Raw genomic sequence first — 10510 nt, 5'->3', positions numbered from 1 at the left:
CTGTTACGTAGGGGAAAGATGGTCATAAGGGGTGTCGTAAGGTTAGTCATTAAGGTTGTAATCATAAGGGTTTTCTAGGAGTGATAAGGACTATGTAGGGTGGTAATAAAGGTTGTGTGGGGCAGTGATAAAGTAATATGGGTTGTTAAGGGTAGCAATAAGGGCTCTGTAGTAGTGAGGGTTGTGTAGGGTTGTAATATGGGCTTGCAGGGTAGTAATAAGGACTTGCAGGGTAGTAATAAGGACTTGCAGGGTAGTAATAAGGGCTTGCAGGGTAGTAATAAAGGTTTGTAGGAGCGAGACAGTACCATCGCTACTTCATAACGTTGTATAGATAAAAACAGTAATAGTTAAAAAAAGTCCAAGTCTGGGAAAGTGTCTCAAGGAAGATTTTAACGTAGTGCAGCGTCAAAATACCATAAAGCAACATCGTGACGTCGCACAAATTGGAACAGTAGAAGTAAACAACAAGTCCAAGGCGCCGTGATGTCTGGGAAAGTGTCTCAAGGAAAACTAACGTCGTGGCTCAACCAAAGTTTACAAACACACCGGATAGATAACGTCGTTTCTCAGACTTTCTCCTCGACTAATTCCTTCCTTCCAGCGTCTCCGTGATAATAATGTGAGCTTAGAGTCGATAACATCCTGGTATCACACTTATTTTATCGTGGTTATAATGCTTAATCCAATAATATTTACCCTGAGCTTGATTAAAAGAAGAGATAAGAAGTCAAACAGTACCGATATATGGTTGGGTTTCGGGTCCACTCTTATGTACCCCTTTGTGTAGGTATTTAGGGAAGGTATGCTACTCCACGTGAAATATAAACAAGTGTTGCTAAATGCTGCTGGCTAAAGTTTACATGCAGAGTATAATATCAAATGCCAGTCACTTAACTTTTTCAGTGATAAATATTTAGAGTTCCAGGTGTTTGTATTGCTTGTGTTGCCTAAAACTGGCCCTGGAATTTACATAATGACGCCAGACAGTATTTAAACTTGCCTAGGTGTGCGCGTGCCTTTAAATTAGCCTAATTATATACACAAAAGAAGAGAGAGAGAGAGAGAGAGAGAGAGAGAGAGAGAGAGAGAGAGAGAGAGTATGAGCGAACAATGTGTCGAGTGGGTGACAGTCAGTTCGGGCTTTCGGTAAATCTCACGTTACAAGTGTGAATCAGTAGCGTGACTCCCTGCATTGTATGAGGATGAAGAGTGAAGAAGTGTCATGCTGAGGAGATAAGAAGATGCAGGTGGAGGTTGCGGGAGACGAGGAAGCAGTGGTGGAAGAGAGATGGGGAGGAGGTAGAGAGAAGTGAGGATTATGGAAGTGGATGAGAGAGAAGATAAAATGTGGAGTGATGCTACTGGGAGAGAGAAGAGGATGTGGAAGAGGGAGATGAGGAAGTAGCAGTAGAAGAGAGATGAGGAGGAGGAGGTAGAGAGAGGGGAAGAGGTGCATGGTGGAGTGAGGTGAGGTGGTATAGTGGTGGTGGTGGAGGGAGATGGAAGATGGAGGTGCCTTGTTACGGGAGAGGAGGAGGTAATGGAAGTGAGATTGGTGGTGTTGTGAGGAAGAGGTGGTGGTGGTGGTGGTGGAGGATGGAGATAGATGAATGTGTCTCGTTTATGGAAGGGGATGGGAGGTAAAGGTGAGGTAATGGAGGTGAATTTAGTGGTGGAGTGAAAAGAGGAAAAGGAAGAGGTAGTAGAGACGAGGTAGATGAGGGAGAGATTGAGGTAGACGATGCAGTGTAGCTCCAGAGAGGTTTTGATACTAAGGAAGTTGAAGAAGAGTTGATGGAGTTGAAGTTAGTGGTGGTGTGAGTTAGAGGAAAAGAGGAAGAGGTAGTGGAGAGACGAGGTAGATGAGGGAGAGATTGAGGTAGACGATCCAGTGTAGCTCCAGAGAGGTTGTGATACGAAAGAAGGTGAAGAAGAGTTGATGGAGTTGAAGTTAGTGGTGGTGTGAGTTAGAGGAAAAGAGGAAGAGTTAGTAGAGACGAGGTAGATGAGGGAGAGACTGAGGTAGACGATCCAGTGTAGCTCCAGAGAGGTTTTGACACGAAAGAAGTTGAAGAAGAGTTGATGGAGGTGAAGTTAGAGGTTGTGTTTAGTTAGAAGAAAAGAGGAAGAGGTAGTGGAGACGAGGCAGATGGGGGAGAGATTGAGGTAGACGATCCAGTGTAGCTCCAGAGAGGTTTTGATACGAAAGAAGTTGAAGAAGAGTTGACGGAGTTGAAGTTAGAGGTAGTGTGTAGTTAGAAGAAGAGAGGAAGAGGTGGTGGAGACGAGCTCGTGAAGGGAGACTGAGTTAAACCATTTAGTACCGCTCCGGAGATGAAGGAAGTAGAACAACAACAAAAAAAAAAAAAAGAAAAAAAAAAAAGAAACAGTACACACAGAAACGACATACTATCCATTTTAACCTAAGACGAGTGGGCGAGACGGGAAGAAGGAGACTAGGAGGAGGAGGAAGAGGACTGAGGTGAAGGATGGGGGGGTGGGGGTGAGGGGTTGATGATGTAATAACAGACCAGCAAAGCGAAGAGAAGGGAGGGAAGGGAAGTGTGTGGGAGGGAGGCGGGAGGGGATAATGGGATGGGGATTAGGATGGGACTTCTTTGGGGAAGGGGGAAGCGTCGCGTGGGCAGCTCGGACCAGGACAAGAATAGAGGTAAAGATGAAGGGCTGTATATTATTAGATGGTTCTGACTCCTTCCTACATCAAGTATTTCCAAAGGTTAAGACAGAGACAGGCTGGGAAGAGTGTATCAAGACACCACGAATGGGTGAGATGGACTGGAGGAGCTTCAATAATGCATACGACGAGCCAGGGAGGAGAGGTGAGAAGGGTGCAAGGGTGTTATGCTGTCTGAGGCTCTGGGTATTGATAGAGTGAAGAAGAAGAAGAAGAGGAAGAACCATGCGGGGGGTGAGGCAGGACAAGGGTGAGATAGAGTAGGTTCAATAATGCATAAGACAGGTTAGCGAGAAGGGTATGAAGTAGGAGCGGGCAGGGTACAAGGGTAGGGAAGTGGGGCGTGGTGAGGAGTCTGGGGATTGATAGGTTACGACGGGACAAAGAGGAAGACGGGGCGAGGTAGACGGGGGGACAGACGGGGCGGGAGCAGAGAGGGGAAGGGACAGTATACAAGACGGGGGTGGGGTCAAACCGGGGCATGGAGTACGTTGTGAGATAGGAACGGGGCGAATCGGGTCAGTGATGGGAAGGGGATGTGTTGGGGCTCAGGAGGGGGCAGTAACAAGACGGGGGAAGGGGGAGGTGGGGCAGAACAGAACGGGGCGGGGCGGGGTGGGGTCAATCGGGGCAGAGAAGGAAGGGGTTAGTAATTGGACGAGGCTGAAAGGAAGGATCAATTCGGGGCAGTGTTGGGGGTCAGGAAGGGGCAGTAACATATTGGGAAATGAAGGGGCAGAACAGAACGGGGCGGGGTGGTGTCAGTGATGGGATGTTGCTGAAGGGAACGATTCAGGGCAATGTTGGGGACGGGACAGCGACTATACAAGGAAGGGGTAGGATGGGCAGAATAGAGAGGAGCTTGGCGGGCCGGGGCATATCTTACCAACGAGCACGATGGGAGCCTTGGGGCAGTGTTGGTGGAGCTCCGGAAGCCACTTGGAGGAGACGTTCTCGAAGCTGGCGCGGTTGTCGAGGGCGAAGCAGACGATGAACACGTGAGTCTGAGGAGGAAGAGGAGACGGGAATGAGAGGAGAGGTTAGGAGAGGGGGAAGAGAGGGGGGATTAGATTAGAGATTAGAAGAGGAGGAAAAGACGGAGCGAGAGAGGAATTTATGAGACGGGGAGAGGGATGAGGAGGAGGGGTTAGGAGGGGGAAGGGGAGGAAGAAGAAGGGAATGAGAGGAGAGGTTAGATGAGAGTGTGAAAGTTGAAGAGGGGCATGGTGTTGAAGGGGAGGTGGTCAGGGAGGTAGATGGTGGGGAAAGAGGAGGAAGAGGGGAAGAGAGGGAGAGGAAAGGGGAACAGAGAGGGAGATCAGGGGATTGGGAAGGTATTATTTTCATTGTTGCTATTTTTTATCTTTTAACTAATTCACTAATGTCAAAAGCAGGCTAACATTTCAAAACCATGAATACAACTCTCTCTCTCTCTCTCTCTCTCTCTGTTCATCATAATCATCATCATCATTATCACCACACATCTCTCCCTTGTCACTGCATCTATACTTTCTCTCCCTCCCTCCTTTCCTTTCTTCCTTTCCTCCCTTTTGCACATCTTCCTCCATCGCCCTCCTCCCCCCTCCCACCTCTCTCGGGCGTCGTGCATTTTTGCCTGTTTTTGTTATTTCCATCGGGAATCAATAGTTGTGTGCCCTACCCCCTTCCCTCCTCAGTCCCCCATCTCTTGCCTCTCAAACGGGCACCTGCATTCACCTGTCAATCTCTACCTGTCACTCCTTACCTGTCACTTCTTGCCTCACCTCCCACCACCTGTCTAACACCTGTCAACTCACCACTCACCTCCAGTTGTTTACCTTCTATTCTGTCTATGTAATGTTTCTCGTTCATTTTTCTTCTCGCTGGTATTATCTCAAGTTCAATGGGGTCGCTGTTGTGTGCAAATCTCCTCCACTGTGCGCTGTTTTGTACTCTCTCGAAATGTATACATGACTGAGTGCCTGGAATCGAACCCGGGTCTTCAGAATAGGGAAGATTTGTCACTTGTTCATTACACTGGTTTATTGTAACTTGCTGATTTGTGATATTTGTTGCTTGATATTTTTGTTAGTTCACTGTAAACACTAATGCCTACCCTCTCTGTTTTCTGTCTATTCCTCCTGCGTTCTAATAACCTGCCACTCTATAACATAAGAACATAAGAACGTAGGAGTCTGCAAGAGGCCGGTAGGTCTGTACGAGGCAGCTCCTTTGAACCTAAGCTCCCGTGAATCTAACCCCACCTAATATCGCTGTCCATGAATTTATCTAATCTATTTTTGAATGTGACAATTGACCTAATCTACCAAGAAACCTAATGTAACCTATTATATAGAAGCGTAACCGAACATACCATAACTTCGTGTAAAGAGGAATCTACCCCAGCATGACATACCGTTATATATAGAAAATTAACCTAACCTAACCAGTCCTGAACTTGTATACAGAGACAATGCCCCCTCCCCCCTCCCCCCTTTCCCTCGTTCACGTAATCAGTGCAAAAGTAAAAGGGGACAAGGTAAAAATAAAAAAAATGTTATCTGATGCAGCGAGGGAAAAAAATGTGGTCTATGGCATATAATTTTTTTCCCCTCTCGTTCATTAAATCTGCGCAGTTTAAATTCTCTCTCTCTCTCTCTCTCTCTCTCTCTCTCTCTCTCTTGTAGATACTTTTTTTTTCCCTCGTTCACTAAATCTGCGCTGTTTAAATTCTCTCTCTCTCTCTCTCTCTCTCTCTCTCTCTCTCTCTCTCTCTCTCTCTCTCTCTCTCTCTCTCTCTCTCTCTCTCTCTCTCATCATTTTTTTCTTTCTCGTTCCCTTCTACGTCAATATTTCCTTCATTTCTTGTTTCCATTTCTCTCTCTCTCTCTCTCTCTCTCTCTCTCTCTCTCTCAGCATAAAAAAAGCAAAAAAATAATAATAATAATGACCCTGATGCAGCTCAAAAGAAGAAAAAAAAAAATAGCGAAAAAAAAAGGCCTGTTGTGATTTACGGATGTTTGCACGCCATTTGTTTGTCCTTCCGCCCGGCTGACGCTGGCGGTGTTTAAACCAGGGCCATTTACCCACATTTAAATGGCCTTGGTTTAATCTTGTATGCAACGTGTTATGTTCCAGTTTCCTCGGTTTTATGTTTTTTTTTTTATTTACTTTTTTTTTTTTTCGCTGCGCACAAATGGAGGGAAACGGGTTAGTAAGGGTTTAAAGGAGATGAGAGAGAGAGAGAGAGAGAGAGAGAGAGAGAGAGAGAGAGAGAGAGAGAGAGAGAGAGAGAGAGAGAGAGAGAGAGAGAGAGAGAGAGAGATAAATATAGAAAAAAAAATATCGAGAGAGAGAGAGAGAGAGAGAGAGAGAGAGAGAGAGAGAGAGAGAGAGAGAGAGAGAATAAATATAAAAAAATGAAATTATTGACGTAGGAGGGAGCGAGAAACAAAAAATGATGTATGAGAGAGAGAGAGAGAGAGAGAGAGAGAGAGAGAGAGAGAGAAGTATATATATATGAGATGCAGTTTCATCCGGCTTTACCAATCTTCGTAATCTCATTAATTGATGACGATGACCCCTGGGAACTCTCTCTCTCTCTCTCTCTGATATACTCACTCGTTATTAAAATATATCGTCTTCTATTTAAATTTACAACTCTCTCTCTCTCTCTCTCTCTCTCTCTCTCTCTCTCTCTCTCATGCTTGACCTTTAATGCATATGAGCTTTGTTAAACACTGATTTTTTTCCCCTATTTTTCGTTTCCTTTTTCCTCCCTTTTTATATTTTTCTTTTAATCACCTTATTTTCCCTCTCTTTTTAACACACACACACACACACACACACACACACACACACACACACACACACACACACACACACACACAGCAAATGAAGGAAAGGCTGGATTAATGTAGATATGGAGACGGGACTATTAGAACTTAGCTCGGGCCCGGTAGACTACAAATAGGTAAATACACACATACACACACACACACACACACACACACACACACACACACAGACACTCACCCCGGGGTAGGACAAGGGCCTGAGCCTCTCGTACTCCTCCTGTCCGGCCGTGTCCCAGAGCATGAGGGAGTAGGAGAGCCCGTCCACCTCGTGCTTGCCGGCATAGTTATCGAACACGGTGGGCACGTATTCCTGTAGGGGCGAGAAAGGAGAGAGTATGATTAGTAAGGTAGAAAGACGTTGTATTGTCCTGGGTTCGTTGCGTTAAGGAATGACAAGTTTTACGTCCCAGTACAAAGGGATAGGAACGAATCTTAGGCGTCGAATAAGGGGGGACGGATAAAAAGAGAAATAAGTGTTGTACAGTCTTGAGTTGTCGAAAGATTAGGGGCGGTAAGGACGGTATAAACAGACTAATAAGGGTTGTAGTGGCTTAAAATTGTAATGTTAATCTTTCCGTACAGGAGTGAAGAGACTGTATATGCGCTTCTGTAAACAGGGAAAGAAACGAGTGAACAGTTAATTAATAGACTGATATGAGTTGCAGTGGCTTAAAATTGTAATGTTAATCTTTCCGTACAGGAGTGAAGAGATTGTATATGCGCTTCTGTAAACAGGGAAAGAAGAAAGTAAACGGTACATTGTTTGCTGAACGGATAGGGGTTGTCAAAAGGGAAGGGAGAGGATGACAAGTTGACTGATAGAGACTGTAGTGGTTTTGAACTGCCGTGTTGACCTGTTCTTATCCGGAGTGAAGGAGGAAGAGAAAAGAGCAAGAGATAGCCGTCGAATCCTATCAGCCATTACACTCATAGCGATGAAAAAGAGAGAGAAAAATCCTTATTAGTCTCAAAAGAATTCTCGCTCCTTTGGTTAGTTATGTTAATACCCCCTTTGTCCCTGTCTCTCTCCCTCTCTTTTAACTCCCTTCTTCATTTTATGTCTGTCTGTCTGGTTCCCCATACAATAAACCTCAAAAAGATGTCTCAGTTTTTCCAAATTCCTCCTACATCAAATACACTTGCCAAAAAACATGAAAAAATTGTGCGCGATCACCCCATCTTACGGTACCTCTTTCATTGCCTGGGTGGGGGAAAGGGAAGGGCCGGGGTGAACGAGCGCTGAGGGATGGGCCTGTATTGGTTTTGAAAGGGCTGAGGGAGGGAAGGAAGGAAGGGATGTTAAATAGTGATAGTGCTGGTAATGGCTTGAGTTTAAAGTGATTCTGTTCCTGTGTAGCAAGCGAGGAGAGAAGAGTGAAAGAGAGTAGTAGTAGTAGTAGTAGTAGTAGGAGGAGGAGGAGGAGGAGGAGAGGAGAGGAACAAATACTTTTCATGTTGTAAAAGGCTAAAAAAAAACAACGAAGAAAGCTTAGAAAAAAAAAAAGGTTCTCTCTCTCTAGTGGACCTGTCAAAGAGGCAGACGAGGGGAAGCAGAAGGCAGGAGGAACGCTGTGCTTGAGCAGGGGCGTGTGCTTCAAGCCTCACCCTCCTGCCGCGGGCCATGACGAGAGGGGAAGGGAAGAGAGGGAGGGAAAAAGGAAGGAGTTACTCTTATCCCGATCTTCGGTATAAAGGGAAAGAGAGAGGAAGGGGGAAAATAATGGAGTCTTGAGTTGTCGTAAATACATAGAAGGGAGAGTAAAGAAAGGTATGGAAGGAAAAGAGAGAGAGGGAAAAATTGTCTCGTATATATAGAAAGAAATGAGAATATAAAAAAAACGTAAGAGAGAGAGAGAGAGAGAGAGAGAGAGAGAGAGAGAGAGAGAGAGAGAGAGAGAGAGAGAGAGAGAGAGAGGAAAAAGTCGTTATTTCTTGTGTATTATATAGTAATGAGAAAAAAAGAAGGATAATTTTGATCTTTTATTTACTTTTTTCATCGACGTATTGTGAAAAGAGGGAATGAGAGATATGAAAAAAAGTCTCAATGTTGCTGTCCTTGTAATCTTCTATCACTAATTCTCACGCTGATGTTAATGCTCCTCGTATGTTTCTCTTTTTTCTTTCTCTTTGATCTTTTATTTGCTTTTATTTATTGTGAAGAGAGTGAATGAGAAAAAAAGAAAAAAAAAAGGTCAGTGTTGCTTTCCTTGTTATCTTCTATCACTAATTCTCACGCTGATGTTAATGCTCCTCGTATGTTTCTCTTTTCTATTTCTCTTTGATCTTTTATTTGCTTTTATTTATTGTGAATGAGAAAAAAGGAAAAAAAAAGGTCAGTGTTGCTTTCCTTGTAATCTTCTATCACTAATTCTCACGCTGATGTCATTGCTACTCGTATATACAAAGAAGTGAGGATATAAAGAAAGGTAGGTAAGTTTAATCTATATTTGAGTTTATATTTAAATTCAGCGAAGGACGGAGTGACAGGAAGGGAAACAAGGCGTACTGTTGCTTTCATTGCTAATCCTCCATCACTAATTCTCACGCTGATCTCATTGCTACTCGTATATACATAGCAGTGAGGATATAAAGAAAGGTAGGAGAAGTTTAATCTATATTTGAGTTTATGTTTAAATTCAGCGAAGGACGGAGTGACAGGATGGAAAACAGGGCGTACTGTCGCTCTCATTGCAAATCTTCCATCACTAATTCTCACGCTGATGTCATTGCTAACTTAGAAGTGAGTATATAAGGAAAGGAGGGAAACGTTTAATCTATTTTCGAGTTAGTTTAAATACTGTGAAGCAGGGACGGAGAGGACGGAAAAAACAAGCTCTATGTCGCTCTCCTTGCTATCTCCTACTAACTGTAACGTTTCTCGTACATATAGATAAAAAATGACTAGGAAAAATGAGATAAAAACTGCCATCTTTATTTTTAGTGCATTTCTTGCGAGGAGAGGAAACGAGAAGAAGAAAAACAAACTTGAGTCACCTCCTTTGTTTTTACAGCGGAGGAAGCTTAGAAAAATAAATAAATGGCTGATAATAAATGAATAAATGAAAACGAAAAAATCCACTACAAAAAAATCTTTCCCTATTTTCCTCTATTATCATCTCTTTTTCTTTCACGCCATCTACTCTGCGTGTGGCCTCGGTGCTCATCTCCGTGACATTAGCTCTCAGGAGACTACTACCCGGTATTGTACAGAACTGCACTTTTAGCTATGAAAACGAAAAAGTCCACTACAAAAAACAAAAAAAATCTTTCCCTATTTTCCTCTATTATCATCTCTTTTTCTTTCACGCTATCTACTCTGCGTGTGGCCTTGGTGCTCATCTCCGTAACATTAGCTCTCATGAGACTACTACCCGGTATTGTACAGAACTGCACTTTTAGCTTTCTTCATGTTTTTAGCCTATTACAACATTAATAGTATTTGTCCTTGTCTTAGATATTCTTTTCTCTCTTCAGTCATTTTCACAACTGTAGGTATATGGTTAGCGAGCAAGAATTTAAGTCCACGTCAATCTCTTCAATTTTCGGCCTTTTCTACGGGGTTACTAATCGGACAGCACATGCATTTTCGCTCTTTCTACAAACCTCTTTCACTTTCCTTTCCTCTCCCTTCTGCGCCCTCACTGCATGTAAGACTTTCTACTCAAGCTTATTCTATGCTGTCCAAATGCAAGATCAGTTTCATGTATAGAAGACGAGAAAACAAAGAATAAGGAAAGAGCAAGAGCACGAGGAGGAGGAGGAGGAGGAAGAAGAGGAGGAGGAGGAGGAAGAGGAGGAGGAGGAAGGATAATTAGTCCAGAACACGTACTGGCTTATATATTTAAACAGTTTTACTCGTGAAAGAGATGGCCGCTGGTGTCGCCTTCGAGAGAGAGAGAGAGAGAGAGAGAGAGAGAGAGAGAGAGAGAGAGAGAAAACCGTATGGAAACAAGAAAAGGAGGAAAAACATGGCGTG

The 10510-nt window shown here is 43.8% G+C and overlaps 1 protein-coding gene across 2 annotated transcripts in view; it reads right to left on the bottom strand.

Annotated features, from left to right (window-relative positions):
* Positions 1-10510, bottom strand: part of LOC126983558 (ras-like GTP-binding protein RhoL) — a 74969-nt gene that overhangs the window by 5758 nt on the left and 58701 nt on the right. For both annotated transcript variants that reach the window (XM_050836382.1, XM_050836450.1), the window contains 2 exons: positions 6713-6844; positions 3585-3702 (listed from right to left, as the gene is read on the bottom strand). In XM_050836382.1, the coding sequence (XP_050692339.1) occupies positions 3585-3702; positions 6713-6844 (250 nt within the window). The remainder of the gene's footprint in view (positions 1-3584; positions 3703-6712; positions 6845-10510) is intronic.

The sequence above is a fragment of the Eriocheir sinensis genome, chromosome 1 (genome assembly GCF_024679095.1).
Source record: "Eriocheir sinensis breed Jianghai 21 chromosome 1, ASM2467909v1, whole genome shotgun sequence".
NCBI classification, from domain to species: domain Eukaryota; kingdom Metazoa; phylum Arthropoda; class Malacostraca; order Decapoda; family Varunidae; genus Eriocheir; species Eriocheir sinensis.
The sequence above is the reverse complement of the archived record's forward strand: the minus strand, read 5'-3'. Positions and strand labels throughout refer to the sequence as shown.